The sequence below is a fragment of the Bactrocera tryoni genome, chromosome 4 (assembly GCF_016617805.1).
Source record: "Bactrocera tryoni isolate S06 chromosome 4, CSIRO_BtryS06_freeze2, whole genome shotgun sequence".
Classification (NCBI taxonomy): domain Eukaryota; kingdom Metazoa; phylum Arthropoda; class Insecta; order Diptera; family Tephritidae; genus Bactrocera; species Bactrocera tryoni.
This window is the reverse complement of record NC_052502.1, coordinates 43,594,731-43,620,006: the sequence shown is the minus strand read 5'-3', so window position 1 is coordinate 43,620,006 and position 25,276 is coordinate 43,594,731. Positions and strand designations below refer to the sequence as shown.

The 25,276-nt window shown below is 38.8% G+C and overlaps 1 protein-coding gene across 2 annotated transcripts; it reads left to right on the top strand.

The window, feature by feature from the left end:
- Positions 1-594: 594 nt before the first annotated feature.
- Positions 595-24,348, top strand: LOC120774278 (gamma-aminobutyric acid receptor subunit beta-like). Of its 2 annotated transcripts, XM_040103769.1 has the most exons (10): positions 595-1,026; positions 15,055-15,513; positions 15,950-16,053; positions 16,109-16,176; positions 19,460-19,644; positions 19,717-19,874; positions 19,997-20,281; positions 20,344-20,562; positions 20,627-20,848; positions 23,803-23,969. In XM_040103769.1, the coding sequence occupies exons 2-10, from the start codon at positions 15,341-15,343 to the stop codon at positions 23,967-23,969; spliced, it is 1,581 nt and encodes a 526-aa protein (XP_039959703.1). In that variant the 5' UTR covers positions 595-1,026; positions 15,055-15,340. The 2 variants fall into 2 exon arrangements, with proteins under 2 accessions (XP_039959703.1, XP_039959704.1); XM_040103770.1 differs by lacking the exon at positions 595-1,026 and having other exon boundaries at positions 15,341-15,513; positions 23,803-24,348.
- Positions 24,349-25,276: the final 928 nt, after the last annotated feature.

The following is a 25,276-nucleotide window of genomic DNA, read 5'->3' as shown; positions in this document are numbered from 1 at the left end:
TTCACCGGGTCCAACCCCAGACCCGCTTGCGATGCCCAATTCTGAACTGTATTGAGAGTGGTTGATTTTGATCGGTTAGTTTAATTGGCAGCTATATGCTATAGAGGTCCGAACTGAACAATGTGTTGGGATATTCAAACGATAGAAGAAGCTACATTTCGTGACGTTACATTGTAAAAAAAAAACAAATGTTTTACATATAAGGGTTCGAGTTTGATCGGTCAGTTTGTATGCCAGCTATATTTTAGCATTTTAAGTTTAATTAATTTCTTAATTTAAGGACACCAGCAAACCTTTTGACATTTGCTTAATGTCCAACTACTTTTACGCCAATATCACAACTAGATGTCGCCTACGCAACAAAATAACTGTAATTCTCAACATGCTCCGCACTGCGCAGCATCCAACAAATGAACATGCTCTCAGCGCGCACAGCAACCGCTCAATCTCCTGCACTGACAGCTACACTCCACACTTACAAGCGAACACTTGCAGACTCTCTCTTAACAAATGCTGTAATCAGATTTGCGAGGATTCGAGACAAACAGCCCAGAGCCCTATGCCAAGCGCTCAACTGGGTTCATCGGCATTCGTTTGGTGGCTGTGTACGAGAGCTCGTGTCGTCGTGCTAGAACGGATTAACGCGCTGCGCGCTGTGAATTGGTTCAACCAACTAATACCAACAAACGAACCGACACACACATACACACATACGAGCGTCAAAGAGGCAGCCACAGTAGACGAGACGGGACGTGAAAGTGAATAGCTTGACTTGAAAGGGGACGGCGGCGGCGGCGTACGAAAGCGAATGTGAAAAGTGAAATTAATTTTTGTCTGCGACTTTGTTGAAGTTGAAATTCGTAATCGGAACGCGGCGGTAGGCGATGATGGCGCTAATGGTGTCGGATTGACGGTCGTTACAGCGTACACGAAACAAAAAAAAAACAAAAAACCAACAACAACAACAACAACGCGTAAAAGTCATAACGAACGTTATAAAATGAAATGTACGAGCTTGCTAATGAGGTGATTGAAATTGGAGAGAAAATTAAAATTAAATGAAAAAATTACATAATTTCCATTAATGCAGCAGTCGGATCGAGTGCTCTTGCGTGTGAGAGTGTGAAAATATTAAATCAAATGAAATTTCAACTGGCATTTGGGCCCAAATAGTTCAGGGTAAATCAGCAAAAGTTGCCAAACCAAACAAAAACCCACAAAGCGAACAACAACAACAACAACACATGTGATGAACGCAAAGTAAAGTTCTTAATTATATGCGCGCGGTGGGGTGGCATACAACAACAGCAATACGCAAAGGGGAGCGCACACAGCGGCTGCTGCTTGCTAGCGTGTGTGTGTGTGTGTGCAAGGATGCCACACATTAACTATTCATTATGCACAACTATACTTTATGGATGTCAAATGCATATGCAAGTGATACACACACTCATACACATGCATATATGTGCATTTGCATGTAAAATATTCAACCACGTGCATACACACACACACACACACACATACGAATGCATGGCTTGGTGTATGTGTTACGCTCGCTGCGATGACTTGAATAATATTGAACATCGTTTCGTCCTTCAAGCGCAAATCGAGGAGCAAAAGTGCATAATGTGCGACCATAAAAAAGACAATGAAAATCTGTCAAAAATATATATGTCCCCCTCCTTCATACATATATTTGTACCAGTATATATGTGCGACCAAAGGCGTTTAATAAATCATTCCAAAGCCGAAATAGGTCAAATTTGCAAATGCCTCACCAAGCGACGCATTACTGGCGCTTCGCGGCGACGTCGGACGTGGCTTCGCGCAGCGCCGCATTGCCGTCGGCTGTGCTGCCATTTGCAGTTGCTGCTGTTGCACATTCCCACACACACACATACACACGCGACATGAGTGTGCTCTTGTTGCTTGTCATTTGTGAAAATTATTTTCGCAGCCGTCGCTGTTACATTTCGTCGCAGCAATCGACTGCAAGCGTTGACGGCAGCCTTATTATCGCTCATTTCTGCTCGTGCTTGCCTGCCTTTTTTACTTGAGCGCGCGTTCGCGTGGCTGTATGTGTATGTGGTGCATATTTTTAGGCGTAATCACTTTAAAGTGTAGTTAAATTCTTTAATGACACGCTGGCAGCGTCGCAAACGTATGTATGTATGTTGCTGCACAAAGTAAGTGCTAAGGGCGCACTGATGGATGCAAATGAGCAAAAAAGCGCAAACACAAAAACAAAATGTGTAAATAACTGACGCAAGCGACGCGCTCTGACAGCGTTTTGGCATATTTATGACTTAATTTATGGGCGGATGGACAAAATATTATTTAAAAATAGCTGTCGTTGTCATTAGATGGCAAGAAAATATTGCATCGCGAAATGAATATAATATTACAGGGAAAGTTAATTAGAAAAGATGTGTTAGCACTCAAGCGAGAGTAAAAGTATTTTATTTTCAATCTATCTGAAGACAATCAGCAAATTTTATAAATAGTATAAGAATCATAACGGGATTGATTGTGCTCCATTGAGACCACCAATATATTATTCAATAACATAATTTGCTAAAAATATTTTTAAAACTACTTTAAATCGATTTGGTAGGTCTAAAATGTAAGTTGTTTTTAAGCGTCTACATCCATACTGTTATCCAATACATTTATTGCCAGTAAGTTTCAATGATTAGAAAGTCTTTCTATCTTCGATTTCGTCTTTAACAAAATGTACATTTAAGATTTTGTGGACTTCGAAGTAACTTATATACCAAGAAGCACTTATTGTGTTCTTTAAGTCCATTTTTTCCCAACTCAAGACTCTCCCACGGAACCACCAGATAAGGTATTACATCATGGGAGTGACAAGACATTTTACGTCTCCTCTACAGCACGGACGGATTGACCGCTATTCTGCTGTGGCTGTTTCAGAATTGTCAAGATGGAAATTGCCGCTTCGCGAACAGCTTACCACTTCTCCGAGGACTGACACATAAGTGCAGTCAAACTTTCCACCGTTAAACTACCACCTAGTGCTCTTCCTAACTTTTCCCTCATATTTAGAAACCGAGGACAATGGAAAAACACGTGTTCAGAGTCTTCTATTGACTCCGTACACATCGAACAATGCGGAATGACGTCATTTTGAAATTTGTATAGATAGCCTTTGAAGCACCCATGCCCGCTTAATATTTGAGTCAGCTGGAAATCCATGTCCATGCCAGGTATAAGTCTGTGGGTCCACCGTCCTTTAGTTGAGGTTTGCCGCCGTTGCTGCCATAAAGTTATGCTCTTCTTTCTTTCTGCTTCTTAAATTCGTAGATTGATATACATATTTGAAGAACTTCAATGTTGGTTGTACGCGCAGTCCCCTATAATTGCATTGCATACGTACATAATGGTTTAAGGATTGACTTGAATACTAAGTTGTGATCGCGGGCCTAAAAGGCATTACATCTTTATACTGTTGCAACCAGTTGCTACTCAGTTGGTAGTTTTGTTCACATAAGGGTTGTATGTATCACCTAATACTAAACGAGATAGATATAGGGTCGTATATATGTATATATATATGATCAGGACGAAAAGAAAAGTCAAAATCCGGTTGACTGTTTGTCTGTCCGTGCGCCCGTACATCCTTGCAAGCTGTAACTTGAGTAACAATTGAAATATCTGGATGAAACTTGGCATGCAGGTTCCTTATTACAAAAAACATTACGAGTTCGTAGATGGACATAATCGGACCACGGATCACTTTAACCAAAAACCTATAAAGTGTCGTAACTAAGCACTAAATTAAGATATAAAACTGCAATTTTGTACAAGGGATCGCAGTAGTAAGGGGTACCTCTGGGTAAAAAATTAGAAAAAGTGAGCGTGGCTCGCCCTCTAACAGGTTTAATGTACATATCTTCCAAATCACTAAAGCTACAATAACCAAATCTGCTAAACTCGAATATTATAAAAACTCCTACCGACAATGTGAAAATGGATGAAATCGGAAGATAACCGCGCTCACTCCCCATATAACGGTCCTGTTCAAAACTACTAAAAGCGCAATATATCAATAACTAATTACGCCAGAGACTTTAATTTTTACCTCCGAGATGGTATGAGAGGGTTTTATGAGAGCAGATGTGAAATTTGAACAATGGGCATGGCAGCGTCCACTTTTTGGTGAAATCCCATATCTCGGAACCCGATCGATCCTTTGATATTCTTATGTCATTCTGTGAATATGAGTGAAATCGGACAATAAGCACGCCTACTTTCCATATAACACAATTTAAAGTTCCATTTGATTCTTTCACTTTCCAGTACACAAATCGAGAGTAATTAATATAAGAGAATACAATTTTTATACTCTCGCAACAATGTTGCTAAGGAGAGTATTATAGTTTTGTTCACATAACGGTTGTTTGTAAGTCCTAAAACTAAAAGAGTCAGATATAGGGTTATATATACCAAAGTGATCAGGGTGACGAGTAGAGTCGAAATCCGGATGTCTGTCTGTCCGTCCGTCCGTCTGTCCATCCGTCCGTGCAAGCTGTAACTTGAGTAATAATTGAGATATCATGATGAAACTTAGTACACGTATTCCTTGGCTCCATAAGAAGGTTAAGTTCGAAGATGGGCAAAATCGGCCCACTGCCACGCCCACAAAATGGCGGAAACCGAAAACCTATAAAGTGTCATAACTAAGCCGTAAATAAAGATATTAAAGTGAAATTTGGCACAAAGGATCGCATTAGGGAGGGGCATATTTTGACGTAATTTTTTTGGAAAAGTGGGCGTGGCCCCGCCCCCTACTAAGTTTTTTGTACGTATCTCGGAAACTACTATAGCTATGTCAACCAAACTATATAGAGTTGTTTCCTTCAGGTATTTCCATATACAGTTCAAAAATGGAAGAAATCAGGTAATAACCACGCCCACCTCCCATACAAAGGTTATGTTGAAAATCACTAAAAGTGCGTTAACCGACTAACAAAAAACGTCAGAAACACTAAATTTTACGGAGGAAATTGCAGAAGGAAGCTGCATCCGGGCTTTTTTTAAAAATTGAAAATGGGAGTGGCCCCGCCCACTTATGGACCAAAAACCATATCTCAGGAACTACTAGACCGATTTCAATGAAATTCGGTATATAATATTTTCTTAACACCCTGATGACATGTACGATATATAGGTGAAATCGGTTCACAACTACGCCTTCTTCCAATATAACGCTATTTTGAATTCCATCTGATGCCTTTTCTGTATAATATATAGTACATTAGGAACCAATGATGATAGCGGAATAAAACTTTACAAAAAATCGGTATTTGAAAAATATGTAAATGACGTATAATGAAATCTCGATTATCACTTTATCATGCGAGAGTATAAAATGTTTGGTGACACCCGAACTTAGCCCTTCCTTACTTGTTCAGTATCAATTCTTTCAAAGGATACACCTTTTGACCAAAAATTGTTCAAGTCCAACCAAAACTGTGCAAGATCTTAGGTACTGAATATGTTGACCCAGTGCTTATAGTTGACCTTTGACCAAGAATTCCATTCAATGTGTGAGATATACATACAATTAAAATTCAAACAGAATCTTTTCCTAATAATAGTTATTCTGTGTATCAAAAATGGGTTGAATCGGGTTAATACTTCCCTGAACCTTATAAACCTAATATAAAGATTTTCGAGCTTCCCGGTGACTTTATCCTGCATATATCAGCCAATATTTGAGTTATCTCAATGAAAATTACAGAACGTGTTTTTAATAAGGTAAATGCCTTTTACTTATCACTATTTTTTTCAGTAGTAAAATTTTGTGCTATGTGCTGATGTTTTGGGTAGGTATTTCCTAAAATTTACACTTATAGTATCCATTCAATGCAGATAGCACCAATATGGGACAAAACATAGATTACGCTTGCATATTTCGTAGAACTAAGAGGAGAAGAGAATCTGCACACACATATACTACGCAGTTATACTTTATTATGTTAATTTTTGACGTTAAAAACTAAAATTCGACGGTGATTTAATGGAATATGGCTACCCACACCATTACGCTACGACCAGTCAAAGTAAGCGGTCTAAATAGCGCTCTTCCTTGACAGAAATAAAAATTTTATTCGTCGGGCTCTTCGAAATTAAATTCATTATCATCAGAAAATACTGCATAATGCCACTCTTTAGACAAAGTCATGTTTGTTCGGGCAAAATTTAGGCGGATTTCTTTACACATATTGTTAAGTTGTGGGTTCTTACTTAGTTTGTGCGTTTTTAAATATTCAGTTTTCTGAGTCACTCTTTCTATAGATGATTTGCTAGATTAAATCCAATTTTTACTTTCATTTGGCCAGAAAAGTCGTGGAAGTTAGAAGTTTTTCTAAGTAAGGACCTTCTGTCTGCTTCGGTAAAAACACAATTATAGGCGCCTTTTCTAGATAATTAAAATCGTATTTGGGGGAGCTAATCGGATTACGTAAAAATCGAAAAAATATGCTGTGAAAACCAATGACAATCACGCCTGCATCGAACGGAACAATTTTTTTCTACTATAATTTCTCAAGACCCCACACTAAACATGTAGACCCGTGTGCATTTGTCTGATTTTTTACAGAACATATGGATCAATTTGTGAAATTAATTTTTGAAGTTGTACCAAATATTGGTAAAATCAGGTCAATACTTCCATCAGCCTCCATATATCTAATACTCATATTTTCAAACCTCTGGTTGACCCATACTTCCCCTAGTACCTACATACTAATATCCAGACTTTCAAACATCCGCTTGGCTTTATTCCTAAGTTTAGGAAATATCAATCCGAAAGTTTGCACACCTCATTTTCTCGTTTATCGGAACTGCCGCTGCAAGACAACTATAGTATATAGCTGCCATTGAAACTGACTGAACGAACTCAAGTCCTCAAACAGAAAACTTTTTAATTTTGGAAGATTTCTGCACGAAATTTGCCACAAATATAGACATTAGTGTAACGGTGGATGCCACACGATCTTGGTGGCCAATCGAGCGACCCAAAACTTGAAAGTATCCGCTGACCGAAGTTTGTCTCAATCCATTGATTGATGCGATGTGTGGAAATTGGCGCCGTCTTGTTGAAACCAAATGTCGTCAAGATCACGAGTTTCAATTTCAGGCATTATACAATCGGTTATTATGGTGCGATAGCGGTAGCAGTTAACGAATACTCACCAGCATTAGCATTCTATCGGAACACAAACCACACTAAATTGTTGTTTATTCTGCATGAAATGACAGCTCTTAAGTCTCTTGAGATTGCTCTTTGCCCAAAATGCGGCAATTTTGCTTGTTAATTTAATCCAGAAACGTGCCTCATCGCTGAACAAAAATTCTCTCATAAACGTCGGATCTTCTTGGAACTTTTCAAAAGCCCATAGAGCGGCTGCTATATTTTCCTCACCGCAAACTGAGCATGGTCCATTCGGTCCAATATTAAGCAATAATGAATGCTGGGTATCAAGATGGGTGATAGTGCTGCGAATAGTATGCTCAGTAGGCCGATTATCTTGACCATAAGTTGAGCACACCGCGCGAAACACATTCTTAACAGAACGTGAATTTTCGTAATAAAGTTGAACGATTTGTAAACGTTGTTTAGATGCAAGTTTTTCTATGATGAAATTGCAAATAATACTGAGCTAAAATAACATGACAACTTGACAAGACTCACCCAAGATCTATCAAAAATTGGCTATTGAAAAACGTACCTCTACTTGGATTATGTTTTTGCAAGATCACATTGAGTAACAACTCAAAGGCTCATCATCCCCCAGTGGATAATAAATTCATATCAAATAACTTTCTCCAGTAATCAAGTAAAGAAATCATTATGCATAGCAAAATCTTCGGGAAGCTTCAAAGTACTCGAACCACATACAAATTTCAAAGGAAAGAATCGTAATAGTTTGATCGTCTTCAAGAAAAAAAATTGAATTTCAATCCAGTAGAGTATTTTTATTAAAGTCTCCATTTCAAATCTTGTACAAATTTCGCTCAACATATATGTATTTATCACAAAGTAAGCTTCAATGATAAACAGATAAGGAAATAAAATTGAAGTGAAATACTTGTAATTGCTCATCTGTGCAACAAATTTCATGTTTTACACTAAAGTACAAGGAACTGCAGAGCAAACTAAGTGAACAGCCTGAGGCAATAACTATCGACGCCGACACACTGGTGCGAAAGTAACACGCACACCGGATGTGCCTTTTGTTTTCAGCCAAACAGCGCCGAGCGACAAACGCAGAAATGAACAAGCTCGCAACGCTGGCAGACGGCAACTAGCAGCTCGGGTAGCCAGCACTCGTAATTGCGTAAGCGTGCACTTGTGCGCTTGACAGCTGACAACTAACTACAAAGCACACACAACAACGAACTAGAAAGGGCTTAATAGCAGAGCTCTAAGCTGCATATGGCTGCGTGCCTCTATTCGCATGTATATATGTTTGTATGTATATGTGTGGCTTTGTTACTATGTACACTTGAAAACTTGAAGATGACAAACTGCAAGACTTTTGCAAAAATGTTACAAAAATCACGCTGAATGCGTTCGGTTTAGACGGTAGCGGATCAGGCCGATGAAGTCTGCTGCGGAGTAGGCGGGTGGGGTGGTGCGGTGGTGGGGTTGTGAGTGTTTAACGCAATTATGCACTTTACTGAAGGTTCTTCCTAATTGAAATTGTGAAAAGCCATCAACAGCAACTACAAGAACAACGAAAAGGACAAACACAGCAACAACAACAACAATAAGCGCAAATGCATTTTAGTGACACAATGCGTTGCCTTCACACTCGTCCCTGCATTCACTCTCAACCCCAGCTGGCAGACGCCTTCCCCTTCTCAGTTGCTCTCATCCTTTTTTCTTCTTTTCCTGTTCTCTTTCTTTTCTTTTCTATGGCCTACTTGTTGTTCTTGCACTTTACGCTACCGTTTTCCGTGCTGTCTTTTGTGGTGTGGGAGCGCATTAAATGAACAAGTTGAATAAACTTTTGTTCAACGACGAAAACTATGTAAATATAACGGTACAAAAGGTACTTGTGCACACTATCAAATGCACAATAAAAATGGCAGGCAGAATAACAATGATAAACATAATTTCAAACATGCCATGGAAATGGCAAAAATGCATGGGAAATAGACCGAGATCGCACTCAGCTGCTTTCATTGCAGCTTTCAGCTGGACGGCGCACATGGCGTATGAGTAACATATTGGCATTGCTTTTAGCATTGGACGACAAGGCGTATGATGAACATTTACATGCATGCAAATTCAATGGCATTTTAGTATTAATGGCTGTTTGTGGTTGCTTGTTAACTGTTTGTGTGGAATATGCATACTTCAATATGCTAATTATATTGCGATAATGCCCATTTTACAATGGTGACATAATTGCCGCAGATAAATGGAATAATTTTATATATTTAGCCGCAGTTTTATAGAAAATTGTGTATAGATCTCATTGTAGAAGAACACTTTACTCACACATGCAACGGTATGGCTGTAAACATATATAAATACAGTTTAGGTCTTGAAAGACAAAAATGTCCAAATGAGCTTTTAGGTTTACTCAATAGAAAACGAGAGTCTAGAGAATAGTTGGTTACCTTGATAGAACTTATTACAATATTGAAACATAGGCTACGATTCAAATGTGATGTAATCGAGACACAGCCATATCTGGTGCCTATGGTGGCATTAAAAATAATAAAAATTAACCTATTCAGTTATTTAATAATATTTAATAAAAAAAAACTTATTCTACATATGTGAATATTAGTTAAGTTTTACATATTCCAATATTGCTTTCCTTGGCTTAGCAAAACTGAATTTTATTCATTATACCCTATTAAATTTTTTATTCTATTTCCCCGTTTGCTCACTGTCTGGCCAGCTTTCGAAAACAAAAGTTCAAATGAAACTATTGTAACAGATTATATAATTTAGGAAATTCTGAAGTTTCCCAATCGTTACAATTTTCGAAGGATTTTACGCTAGCCATCTGACATATTCCACAAATTGAGTTTGTTTAACTCCAATTTTTTTGGACTTAGGATGATCAGTCGAAATATTAAACGAGTTTTCAGTTTTATCAGAACTATCTGCTTAGTCCATGTTCATACTTTCGACTTTTGCTATAGCATTAATTCTCATAATTTCCCTGATTTTCCTAACAGCATTGATACATACTAGTCATCAGAAAAATGCATGTTTTCTATTTGTATCTAAAAAGGCAGCTATGTCCATCAGAAACACACCTTTTACAGTATTCATCTTTTTGTTAATTTCTTTTCGGAATTCTTTTTGCATATCTGTGGCTAAAGCATTCTCAAAGTGCATTGCTTGAATTTTCAGTTGAAAAAGTTAATTAAAAGAATAATTTTACTGCTTGTTGTGTATGTATTCCCAGACAGCATCCTTTGTGGCTACTTCTAATGGACGTAGAAGGGAAATAATGTCAACAACTGTACTTAACGCATATGCAGTATGCATTTCTGAAGCAGTCTTAGGTGTTTATTTACAATTGTATTAATGGACACAAAAGACGCAAGTCCATAAATCTTTCTACCATATAAAAGGTTGAACTTCAGCGGGTAGGTATATATGTAGGGACTGTACCGAACAGAAATTGCACACTTTCAATTCAATATTTCTCATGAAGTAGCAGTTTGATCACAAAAAGCCTTTCATACAAAAAGCTAATAAAACTATTTAAATTCAGTGTAAATGGCAGGACAAATATTATAATAAAGTTCAATGAAATCTGTTTTCTTAAAAATTTATCAAAAAACTGTGGAAAAAAAAGGCCGTAGTGAGTTATATCTTGAAGCAAAGGTGTTGGCCTTAATAAACCAAGACAAATCAATGTCTGTGCGCGATTTGGCGAAAATCGTGCTACTCTGATTCAAAGAGTGAAGCAGAGAAACAATTTAAAAACTTATAAAATAACAAAAGTTGTACGAACGTTTGCTAAAAGATTATATTGAGTGTGTGTGTACGATGAAACATGCGTAAAATGGACTTAAGAATATTACCAAGCGCCAATTTTTTACGAAAACAAAGGATGGTACTGTCAACCAGTCAGTGTCAATAATTGAAACAGAAAAATTTTGCGAAAAAATACTCATCTGACAGACTACTTGCGCTTGCGGCCTTAAGGGGTCTTAAAAAATTTTTTTTTTTTTCATTTTCTGTTCCCTTATACCCTTAGAATTAATGTAGAAACCCACTTTACCATTGGTTTCGAAAAAGGCCCAAAAATAGTAACACCTCTCGACGTTCGGAGCGCTCGAAGTGCACACCTCAAACTTTAAACGCGTTTTTCTCAAAAAACACTTTTTTAAACTGACGGACATGATTCCGGTCGCACTCAGCAACCGATTTGCCTAACTTTTTATTTTAAATGTTCGCAAAACGCCTAGCTATCGTCCCAACTAGATTCACAATTTTTTATAATTTATTGGCAATGTTATGACAAACTTTATGTAAAAAAACATGGGAAAAAATTAAAAAAAAAAAAAAAAGAGTTAATTACTTTTTTATTTATTAATATTTTTTCATGATTCTAGCAGGGGCGATAACCATTCAAGTACTATTTAAGAATAAATTGGGTGTCAGATGATCCAAACATGAGGAATCGTGCCCGCCAGTTAAAAAAAAGCATCTCATTCACCCTTCCATTTCTCAGACAGATGTCATTAAAAAATTCCAAAAAAAAATTTGTTTATACACTCCACGATATACATATTTACCTCATGATATGTGAAAAAATTTCTGTTGCAGAATAAAAATTTATATAAAAAAATGTCAAAAAAACAGCCCAGTTTACCCTACTGACCCCTTAAGACCACTACATTTTTCACAAAGGGTACTTGGTATATTGGCCGGCAATTCACTTTTTGCCATTTTTCTGCAAGAGACATTGTTCCATCAGTGTAAAACTTTCATCAGCGTAAATCGAAATTTCGAAATTTCCAGAAAGGAAGCGAGCGAATCAATGTTATGCTACACGAACTGATACAGCATCGTCTCCGTAACCGACTCCGTACAGAAATTTCAAAATTTGGCGAATTTCTTCATCATTTTCACTAATTTTTGAGCAGCTGTAACTTTTTTTCAACTTTCCCAATTTTTTTGGTTAAATGGAGCTTAAAATCTCACCTTTCTAACGCTACCAACACTGGTATATATGTAGTACGTCACAATGTGATTGGTAGCACTAGAGTCATACGACTACAACGACATCTATTTAGAAAATACGAAAAGACTCAATATATGGAGAAGCTCTTCAAATCTTTTTTTATGATTTTATGGTGTATCCGTACTAAAACAACTGGCTTTTGAACTTTCAATTCTTAATAAAGTGAACTAGGATGGTGAACGGAGTTCATCAATACCAGTTACAAGCTTCTTAACTACTATTATTTCAAGCCAACGAATTGGGTATAGTGCTCCGAAGCGAATTGTATTTCAGGAAAATGACTCCCTATTTTAGAAATGCCTAACATAACATTGGGTTACTTCTACGTAAGACTAGTTTGGGCACCCGTCATAGCGAAATCACTGGCAACTGGCACCCGGTCAGAATGGAATGGAAACAGTGAACGTTAGGCAACGATCAGGACTTTAATTTTTTTTTGGCTTCAGAGAGGAGCCAACATGGTTCAAGTTCAAACTAAGCTGTACGAGCTTCAGGCAACCCAACTCCGCCTCCAACTTGTAATACTATTATACATCACATTGCAAAACATTAAATCAAATACATTTTAATTTCGAATTTTCTTTAATTTTCATTGTTTTTCATTATTTGTTTTGCGATCTTGAATAGCGGGAGCAAATTCCTCCATTCACAAATATTTTTGGTAGTTTTTAAGCTAGCCGTTTCAGTCGTTCCAACAAGTTCTATATGTTGCCACTCCAAACTTTTTGCTGAAATAAAAGCAAGGAATAAAAACATCGATGCATCGGAATCAACCCATCAAATTAAAAAAAAATATCGATGGGTACCGGCCATCACTAGTTTCTAATCTAAAATAATTTTACTCTTCCCCAACAATTCCGTTGAACATTTTGGTAAACTTGAAAGATGTTATGAGCGTTCCATTAAATTTTGATGCCTTCAATATTACGACAAATACTTCAAATACATGATCGATGTGGTGAAAGCAATTTGGTTCACTTCATCATCACTTTTTTTTATTCTCTTAAAGCGTATTTGTTTACACAGTTGAAAACATATGTTATAGTGGTCCGATCTGCATAAATACAGTGTTTGTCCGGAAAGTAATAGGACTGAGTCGATTTAAAAAGGTTTATTGAAACAATCGTTACAATTCTTTAAAAACCTTCAAACTAGGATCCTTTTGCGTCGATACAGCGCTGCCAGCGGGATTTCCAAGCATTGACGGCGCCACGGAAGGCATTCTCCGGAATAGACTTGAGAGCCGAGGTGAATTTGGATACCTCTGTCGTTTCAAACAAACCTTTCATCGGCCTTTTCAGGCAAGGAAACAAAAAATTCCGGGGGGTCCCATCTGGACTATAGGGCGGCAGCGGAAGCGGTGGGATGTCGGCCGTGGTTTGATAGCTATTCACAAGAAAGGCGATATGAGCCGGGTCGTTGTCGGGGTGCAACCTCCAATCGGCTGCGTTGTCTTGTTGGGCTCGAGTAATCCTTTGTTTGAGTCTCTTGAGGACTTCCACGTAAGACTTGGCGTTGACGGTTTGTCCAGGAAAAACAAATTCATGGTGGACGATGGCTTTGATGTCAAAAAAGACGATGAGCATCGTTTTCACTTTGGATTTGCTCATTCATGAGCGACCTTTTTCCGGCCCTCCAAAGAGGCGTGGTGCCACCGAAATGCACCACTTCTTGCTAAAGCAACATCTGGGTAAGCCTGCTTGATCATATCAAACGTCTCCGTCGCAGATTTACCAAGTTTCACACAGAACTTAATCGCGTACCTCTGCTCTAACGAATGCTACATTTTCCTATTACTTTCCCGATAAACCCTGTTTTTTAAACTCGCGTAAGCGGTGTCCGCGCCAATAAAGAAGAAGAGAAGATAGTAGAATGGGCGCATATGTACATTCGATTTCGTTCAGATTAGAGGCGCCAATTAAACTCACGAGATATCTTATTTGTAGTAAAAAAAATCACTGGAGATGAGGGTCAATATGATTCGTTCCGAATGTATCAAGGCTTGGGAAAAGGATGGTGAGCGGAGTTCATCAATATCAGTTACAAGCTTCTTGACTATAATTTACTACTACCTACTCTGAAGTTTAAGCGACAATACTAGCCTCGAACTGACTGATCGTGGCGCTGGGGACTGATTTAGAAATGCCTAACATGACATTGGGTTACTTCTACGTAAGACTAGTTTGGGCACCCGTCATAGCGAAATCACTGGCAACTGACACCCGGTCAAAATGGAATGGAAACAGTGAACGTTAGGCAACGATCAGGACTTAAATTTTTTTTTTTGGCTTCAGAGAGGAGCCAACATGGTTCAAGTTCAAACTAAGCGGTACGAGCTTCAGTCAACCCAACTCCGGCTCCAACTTGAGGTTCAGCCTTTTTTGTTGTATACAGAAATGTCAAAATCAGGTCGATGCTCAAGTCCTGTGATGTTATAGACTGCTACTTGCTAAGTTTGGATTACTAAAAACGAATATGATAGTACAAATTTCCCACCACGTAGAGTTTTTATTTGTTGTGGTCACAGGGTGTAAAGGTCAAACACCCACCATTTACTACAATGAAAAATATAGCTGCAGTAGATGGAAATTTTTGAACTCAAATTCGTAATCAGGATACATTAAACACTCCACGGAGCTCCTGGCATATCAGTCGCAAGTTTTTCCTTCGGATTTGTTGAGTAGTGTAATTAGAATTAATCCTATCAAATTGCGACGCGTAGAAAATGTTTATGCGATAAAACCCAATTATCTGAAATTTACTTATAAAGAAACTTTTCCAACTGCCACACATTCCACAGGGTCGGCAACGAAGCAGCTTCGCACGAAATAATTTACTAGAATATCACCAGCAGCAACAGCACCAAACACATTGTGACGACGAGCGCAAAATGCAACAACAACAAGTACACTTCAACGCGCTCCTCCCATGACATATGTACAATAAGCTAACGAGTTCTATAGATATATACATACACATACAACAACTGCAACAATATCGTTCATAACGGCCAGGCACGAGATATTATCACGTATGACCGCCAACTCAGCCATATCACAGCGCAGCACAACAACAAAAACACGATAATGTTGTGCAAAACAAAAGGAAGTAGCAGTCGAGGCAAACGAAAAGCGCTTGAGAGAAGTAGCAGCAGCAGCGACAGCGGGAGTGGTAGTGCCGCGATAAGCCATCGGTGGACGGACAATTGCACGTTGCTACTTTTGGTCATACTCACATTGACGCATATTCCCAGCGCGAGGTAAGTGCGACTTCACCCATTTATACACACAGCCACACACACACACTCGATATAAGCTGAGGAATTTGCACAGTTTTTCGCGACCCACTGTCCCTTCCGTTTCACACACACACAAGTTTCGTGGCTAAACGCTACGATATCGTTGAATTCCGTAGTCACATGCATACACACATACACATACATATGTATACACTTTACATTTGGTGCAAGGCAGCCCTCACCTATATGGTATAATGCGCTTAAGACTCTCTTATCAGCTTTGCTGACGCAAAGTGCAAAAAGTTTATTTCAAAAATGCACATTTTCATCGCTCGTTAAGTTCTCTAACGCCTTGTTTTCCTATCACCACTGAAACTGCCATACGAACATTTGCGAGAATCTCTTTGCTTTTTAATCCTCATTAATTTATTCTAAAAATTATAAATCTCCATTGCAGATGTAAGCGAAAAGAAATGGCCGCCGGTCGTTTGGAGAATGTCACACAAACTATTTCGAAAATCCTCCAAGGTTACGACATACGACTGCGTCCGAATTTCGGCGGTGAGCTTCTTTAAAACAGTATAAAGAATAAATATTGAATTTGAACCAATTTCAGGTGAGCCATTGCACGTGGGTATGGATCTCACAATAGCCAGCTTTGATGCCATATCAGAAGTAAACATGGTAAGATCTCTAATGAACAAATATAGCAAATATACTGCTCATGGCAGGCTAAGTAATCAGAAGGGTCTTGAGTTTTTATCGGAAAAAGGCCGATTAACTCGGCTCATTTAAGAGCATTTAATCGAACAGGTATATATTCACACTTCAGACTACTTCAAAAGTTGGCCACGTGATTATCTACTGCAACTGAAGTTATCATGCGGACCATTAGAAAACTTATAAGTAACACCTAATGACAAGACAAGAAACTAATGACAAAGGTCTTCCCTAAATTAATCCTCCATTCACCTTAAAGTGTTGGAAATTCCAATGTCTAAAAAGCTTAATGTACCGGTTTGGGTTCGCATGATCCTTTCAAATCTTGTTTAAATATAATTCTGACTATGAAATGTCTAATCAATAGAGTCTCGAAGTTTTTGTGACCACAAAATGACCCTTTAGAACAGCTTTTGCGTAAACCATTCATATTCTTTGAAATAAAACGAAACTGAAGACGTATATCGAAGAATTTTGGTTCGAAATGTCTTCTACTGACATGCGTGAAAAAAGCCTTTATGTTGATTGCTTTCTAAAAGTAATTACCTCAAGTAGTAGAATGAATTTAGTATCAGCTTTTGGAAAAATTAAGTCTCTAAATGCCTGAGTTGGCACAGAGTAGCTATGAAAATTTCTAGATTTGACACGATCTAGCTTTGGAGGTGTGCTAGGTGGGATTTGAAAAGACCTTGTCCTCTAAGGCCAAAGCCAAACTCTTATATAAGTCCAGTACTGTCAACAACTAGACCCCTTTAAGGAAAGTAATCGCCCAGAAATGATTAGCTTTGGCCAATGGGAAGGGAACTGTGTTCCCTCAAACAACTCTAAACTACACACGTTGGTAGTGACCCGCCAAAAGATCCAGAAGCTTGATTGAGAGGTTTGTATGCATCCACCTTATAGACCGGACCTGTCACACAGTGATTACTAGGCTTAATAACAGACTATGTGCTTTTAGTATTTAGAAGATATGTGATCTTAATCGAAACTATTTGAACGCTGTTGTTGTTGTTGTAAGGGTTACCTAGTTTCCCAGGAAACGTACTGTTGCGGTGGGGTCGGACCATTCGTTGAGCATGCAAAGATGCTGGACATAAATTTGGTACGTCGGGGCCGATTCTGGATAAGTAGAAGTTTAACCTGCTACATTATCCAGAATGAAGCTGTGCAAGGGTCGCTCTCGATTCTCAAACTTGTCGCCTGGGTGGTGGTTTGATTCCAAGTACGCCATTTACTGAGACGGAGTCGGTAAAGATGTTAATGGTTCCACTGTGAATGGCGGTCACTGACCGTGCATGTCTGAAGTTACTCACTCATTCACTGTGTAAATGTTCGATGAAGACATCAAGAGTTCCGTTATTGTCCGGAGTGCAGTGTTCTGATATGTCTGAGGCTTCCGCATGCGTTTCGTTGCATCCAGGTGACCATATTGGTACGGCGCAGTTAAGAACCGGCCGACCGATTGCCTTGTACAAGTATGTTGCCAAAAACATTTTTTTGGATTTTCACCTTGTGCCGCCGGCTAGAGTCTTGAGGACTCTGCTGGGGCTCTGTACTTTGACAATAGTCGCGGTCTTATGAGGAGTGAAAGAAAATAAGTTTGTTTACAAAAATGTGTAAAAAATTAAAGAGAAATTTATGAGCTAACGACTGCAGTTGACGACAAAAAAAGAAGTGGTCATCCTGATCGTGATTCGAACCAATTCAACCACAAAAACTGTTCGTGAACGTATTTGCAGTAATCCCTTTAAAAAACAGAGAGTTATGTCAGGGGAAATAGATGTATCGACCATTCGAGTTGATAGCCACGTGAAAGCATGTTATCGGTCTTCGGGTCATCTTCTGCCACACACTTAATGGAAATGAGCCGCAAGAGTTGCAAACAGCTTCTTCAGTAGAATCCGGTCATGAAATCGGTCATGAAAAGTAACATTTTCACAGATGAAAAAACTGTGACAAAAGTGTATAGGATGGTTTTTTTGGAGGCGTTGTAAAGTTTCTCAACAATACTCTCTTCAAGGAAGAGCTTTGGATTGTCCAGCATGATTCGGCCACAGCACACAATACAAAAACCACCCAGCAGTGGCTTAAATGCAACAATCCTTCTATAGCTGCGAAAAAATGGCAGTTTGAAAGTCAAATTTTGATTGCATTGAAAAATCCAACGCAGAATAACTCTTGCCAAACGTTGTTACTGCGGACTGAGTAGGCGATTGGGAAATACAGTCCTCTCTCGACGAACAAAGAGCAAACTCTACAAGTCACTCATCATCCCCGTCCAGCTATATGGTGCAGAGACGTGGACGATGACATCATCTGGTGGGTCGGTCTTAAGAGTGTACGAGAGAAAAGTTTTGTGGATGATTTATGGACCTTCAGGCAATGACATTGACATATATTGAATAGGTTGGAATACCGCATTTTAACTAACGAGTTCTATAAAAATACATAAGAGGAATCACCGTATAGCAGATAATTGCTATGAAGTAACAGTTGAGAACACCCAGAAAGAAGCGCCAGAGATCGTATAAAATATATATGTATATATAAGTTGCCACTACACTGTGCATAACAGGAGCTTTAAGAACAACTCCAACGGCGACTCTTGAACTGGTACTAAACCTGTCATCTGTAAACCTCTTCAATGAAAATTGCGCAGCAAGATCGGCGGGACGACTACTGGCTGCAGGGGAATTTAGTTCAGCGAATTAAGAAACAGCGGCTACGCTGGTTAAATTATGTCGTGGATGAAAACACTCCATCTCTGAGGGCATTCGACGCAGTACCCGCCGGAGGAAGCAGATGAAGAGAAAGACCTCCACTCCGTTAGAAAGACCAGGTGGAGAAGGACCTGGCTGCGCTTGGAATCTCCAATTAACGCCAAACAGCCAAGAAGAAGAATGACTAGCGCGCTGTTGTAAACTAGGCTATAAACGCGTAGGCAGTGTACACGCCAATTAAGAAGAAGATTATTAAATCAAATTTATGAAATAATTTATTATACCTAATTGTATTTTTATATAGGCCTGAACTTGTAACATAACCTATGGCAGTACTAAGTACAAACAGCGGGTTCGTTTAAATTCACTCAGTGGATACTGGCCAAGAACTGTTTTTTTATTAAAAGAAAAAATAAACATCTACGAATTCTAAATATAGTTTTATACCGATTACTCTAATTATATATTTATAAAAACAACAAATAGCATTCGAAATTTTAGAAATAATTTTCTATCTTCACTCAAAGGACTACACCATCACCATGTATTTAAACCAGTACTGGCGAGATGAGCGGCTAGCCTTCAACGCATACGGACCATACTATGACGACGATGCAGACGACGATGGCGTCAATGATGTGCTGACGCTCTCTGGCGACTTCGCAGAGAAAATTTGGGTACCCGACACATTTTTTGCGAACGACAAAAATAGGTGAGTGTTTAGAGCTTAGCCAATTTCATATTAATTCATAAATAACGGTTCATTTAACTTGACATTTGACAGTTTCTTACATGACGTCACCGAGCGCAACAAACTGGTGCGCTTGGGTGGCGATGGCGCTGTCACCTATGGCATGCGCTTCACAACAACACTCGCCTGCATGATGGATTTGCACTATTATCCGTTGGATTCGCAAAATTGTACAGTGGAAATTGAGAGTTGTAAGTAAACGACGCAGAGTGCTTCGAATTTTCGTAGATTTTTAGTGAGAAAATTTTGTTTGTTGCTTTCGTTGTGGCTTGTGTTTGTCTTGCGTTGTTTGCTTTGTTACGGCTATTTACAGATGGCTACACTGTCAGCGATGTGGTGATGTACTGGAAGCCCACACCGGTGCGCGGTGTCATGGATGCCGAGTTGCCACAGTTCACCATAATCGGTTACGGTACGAATGATCGTAAAGAGCGTTTAGCCACTGGTATATATCAGCGGTTGTCGCTCTCTTTCAAATTGCAACGGAATATTGGTTATTTTGTATTTCAAACATATCTGCCAAGCATATTGATTGTGATGCTCTCGTGGGTGTCCTTCTGGATCAACCATGAGGCGACGAGTGCGCGCGTCGCATTAGGTAAGCGCTTGACTTGAAAGCAATAAAAAGAATCTCGAGTCTAAACTCTCACTTTCGCGCAGGGATAACCACCGTGCTCACTATGACTACAATAAGCACCGGTGTGCGCAGTTCCTTGCCAAGGATATCTTATGTCAAAGCCATTGACATTTATTTGGTGATGTGCTTCGTGTTCGTTTTCGCTGCGCTGCTTGAGTACGCAGCTGTCAATTACACGTATTGGGGCAAGCGCGCCAAGAAAAAAGTGAAAAAGTCCAAAGATGGTGAAGGCAGAAAAACAGGTAAATGAAAGTGAAATACAATCTTCATTTCAACGGCGAATTGATGCAGTCGTCTCACTTACAGGCAAGGGCGATAAATCCGAAACGTGTTCAACAGCCGATGACATCATCGAATTGCAGGATGTGCGCATGAGTCCTATACCCTCATTGCGTAAAGGCAACTACAATAGCACGCTCGGCTCCATAGGCACCGAAACTGTGGACCTGGCAAAGTTTCCACCGAGCTTTAGAATTACGCGCAATTATGGCACAAATCGTACACATTTGCGTTATAGAGGCCAAAAAGGTGGGTGATGGGGAAGATGACAGGCTCATCTCCATTACAATGTGTGCACAACTCTACTTTCCTAAAAACCTACTTTCTTTCCTTTCTGCCGGTCTGCTTAATAAACGGGCACAATGTCTAAAACTGAAAAAGTGGTAGTGGCTTTAGAAGCCGAAGAAAGTTGTCATAAGTATAATCTAAAGCTCTCTCGGAGACACTTTTATCTCAAATAAAAATTCAGAAGACGCACTTTTCATATAGTCCACCAAACAATACTCGTATAATAATGCAAAAGAGGACGCTCTCCTATCCTAAAAGGAAATAATAAAAAACGTTAACTTCACAACTGAAGAGTGATCCATTTTCCTACTTTTTAAAAGAAAAACACAGAAACTTCACATTTAATGGGCAAATGTTTATTATCATTCAAAAGAACATTCTTTGGCATTTATTTTTTGAAGATTATCTCTTTCAAATGTTAACCCGGGCTACAAATCAGATGGTCCATCCGTTGAGTCCAATTTTTGATGACTCGAGCATTTCGACCGGTAAATAGCGAATGACACTCTCCAAGGCTAGATTCGAAGGCTATCCTCTACAGAAAAAATTCTAACGTTATGATATCACACGATTGGTGGGCAATCGACCGGCTAAAAACGTGAAATCATCTGCTCACCGAAGTGATCTCTCAATAATTCCATTGATTGATGCGATATGTAGAAAGTGGCGTCGTTTTGTTGAAATCTAATATCGCCGAGATCACGAGCAAGTCGCTTACGTGGATAACGGTCGCCATTGTCGGCCACATTCTCACTGTCAAACTTTTAGAAGAAATATGGAACGTTAATTCCACCAGCCCACAAACCACACCAAACAGTTGTTTTTTCTGACTGAAATGATAGCTCTTGCATCTCTTCAGGTTGCTCTTTGTGCCAAATGTGGCAGTTTTGCTTGTTTACATACCCTTTGAGCCAGAAATGACACGAAAACTTGCATAGAGCGAAGCGATAGGAAGGTCAAACGGCTTCAGTTTTTACGCCTTCAATTTAAGATCTCGTCGTAAAATGCGCCAAGTTGTTCCATACCTCAGTCAAAGTTTGCTACGAACGGCGCAGAATCGAATCTCCACGACCTTAGTGTACTCTCTCAGCTATGGCTGTAATATTTTCTTCACTACGTGCTGGACGTGGTCTAAACGGTCGAATATTATTCAATAATGAGTGAGAAAAGGAGCAAAATGGTCACAAGCATCTATTATCACTGATTAGTGGTGTGTTTCCATTGAATTCCAATAAAACGGATACATTTGAAGAAGAAGAATGCATGGCAACATTCTGGCTCCCACTACCGTTATTGCCTTGGCCCAGATGATTCAATCATGTTCTCTAGATCCGCAAGACGTCAAGAAAACGTATTTTTTCGATAGATCGAATAAGTTGGAAGACCGCATTTTAACTAACGAATTCCATAAAAATACATAAGAGGAATCACCGTATAGCAGATAATTGCTATGAAGTAACAGTAGGGAACACCCAGAAAGAAGCGCCAGAGATCCTATAAAATATATATGTATATATAAGTTATCGCTGTGCTGTGCATAACAGGAGCTTTAAGAACAGCCCCAACGGCGACTCTTGTACCAGACTAAACCTGTCACCTGTAAACCTCTTTAATGAAAATTGCGCAGCAAAATTGGCGGGACGACTACTGGCTCCAGGGGAATTTACATATAGAACCTTCGATCATAGCTCGGTGGGTAATGGCGGCTGGGCAAACACTGACTACATGATCCCACTATTGAACTGGGAAATAAAGTACAAAGTAAAAACAGAAAACGATGGCTGGTGCAAAAGTATGTATGCGAAACACTCTAAACATTTATATGAATGGCTCGAAAATGGACGATGCGGTGCGGGCAACCTTTTAAGCTGCCGGAACACTGCAGTATATTTAAAGCTGAGGCCTTTGAAATTGCGAAAGCCGCGAAGCTGGCCTCTAATGCACCTGCACGACAGCAATCAAGGCAGTAATCTCGTATAGCATGTCGGCCAGAGAAGTCTTGGGAAGCAGGGCGGCAGTGGGAGGTGTTGCCAGAAGCAGGCAACTTCACTTCTACTGATTACCAGGCTACAAACGCATCGAGGGCAATGAAATAGTGGACGAGATTGCCAAGAATGGTATACGGCAAACGTCTGAAAACGTGATTAACATTGGGAAACCCATGCATTGTCTATACGACGATCTTGAAAGAAGCAAGATAAAGAATATCAAGACCGAATGGAACGAACTACCTGGGTGCAAAACTGCAAAAGCCATGTGCAAAACGGTAGATCGAAAGTACACATAATTCTTAGAAGAGAATGTAGGAACATGATGGAACTGGTCACTGTCTGGTGGCGATACACGCCCGCAAGATGGGGCTGACGGAAACGGACGGGTCTGAATGAAGACTGCAGGAAATGTCTATAGCACCAGGAAACAATTGAGCATCTATTGTGCACTTGTCCCTAATTGGCATGGTCTATATGTAGCTTATTGGCCTACCAGATTAACCTAACCTAATCTAACAGCGTGACTAGCTGAGTTGATTTAGCCAAGTCTTTCGGTCTGTCTGTATGTGAATTGTTCCTTCATTTTTTGAGATACCGATTGAAGTTTTGCACATATCCTTTGTATGTTATAGCTACGATAAATCTAAAAAATCTAGATAAGGATGTATTTATACCCTTTTATACTATCAGAAATGAAGCTGTGAAGAGCATTTTTTCCTGTTTGCCTTAGAATAATTAATAAATGAAAAAAGTATTTGTTAAAGAATTTTTAGGAGGTATGTAATATAATTAAACAAGGCAATCAATAGCCAGAATTTTGAATGATTTCACAGAAACAATTAGAATATATTATTTGCCTGACTTTACATATCAATAATTTTTTTTAATATTTTTTTAATACCGATAACTTTGTATACTTTGCAGGCAAACCACGCATGCTGCATGCGCTGAAACGAGGCGCTTCGGCCCTCAAAGCAACTATACCGAAAATCAAAGATGTTAACATTATCGACAAATATTCACGCATGGTGTTCCCAGTCAGCTTTTTAGCCTTCAATCTGGGCTATTGGCTGTTCTACATTCTGGAATGATAGCACCTGCTGACACTTCACGCCAAATAGGAGGAACCCTAGTTAGTGTGTAGTGTACAAGTAAAGTAAGACACCTGAAAATTCGAAATCTACCACGTAACCAAAAGCCATGGCACAACAAAATGCACAACAAACTGCGTAAAGCAACCCAATGCGAGAGAGTCCAATCAAAATTATGTAAAAGTAAATTGAATCAAAGAAAAGTCGCCAAAAATTAACCAAATGTGTCCTCAAAAGAATAAAAATTAAAACAATTGTGTAGATGAACGCCAAATTAACTGCTATCCAAAGCAAATTAGAGCAACAACACCAACCTAAACTGTCAGAACGAGCCCTTTAAAATTAAAAAAAAAAAAATTAAAAAAAGTAATAAAAAAAATGTAATATCATAAAAAGCACGATTTCATTGCCACTTCGATGGATGTGTTTGTGAAGCTTATACAAGTTCAAACAAAAACTAACATAGTCAATGAAAAGTTGGGTTTAGTACTTAATGTTACCCTTAGCTATAACGAAATAAGAAAATTACTTACGTACATACCTACAATACAAATTCTTACTAACGTTTAGTTTAAGTTAGCTACGAATTAGGAAGTCCAAACGAATGAATGAATGTTTTACGAAACACAAAGTCGAAAACTTAGAAAGCCCACACAAATTATATGGGAAGCTTGAAACCGGGACCGCTAATAATGATTTTGATTTTTCAAATTTCCATATTTCAAATTTATTAACAATAATGTCTTAAGAATTTTTACTTTCTTTGCAAGAGTCTCGATATGTTACCTTAGGGGTTACATACAGTTAGAAGGCCTATTGTATTGTAGGCCTGTATTTTAAGACTTAGTTTAGTAAAAATATTTATTTGGAAAGGACCTACAGCTGATCTCAGGGAGCTTCTCTCAAAAAAGACGTTTAGCGGTGACCACTGGATTCTCTGAAATTAAAAAAACTAAACAGATTTCGTTAAAGTAATGTTAAATTTACTAGATTTTGTCGAAGAACCAAGCAAAATAAAATTTTTCGACAAAATGGCGGTTTCTCAGAAAAACAATCGATTTTGGATCAAAATTTCTTCCTTAAATTGTTTATAAAAAAGTATTTAAAGGGTGAGAAAAAATACTCGAATAATTACTAAAAGATCACTCAAAAATCTCATGTTAAAATTTAAGACCAATCGGTTAAGCCGTTTTCGAGTAATATTGGTCACTGACTTTGAAAACACCATTTTGAGAAAATCGATTTTGGGCTTTCAAGCACTCTGAAACGCCTTTTCAAATTTGCGTGTAACTTCGAAAATGTTCGCC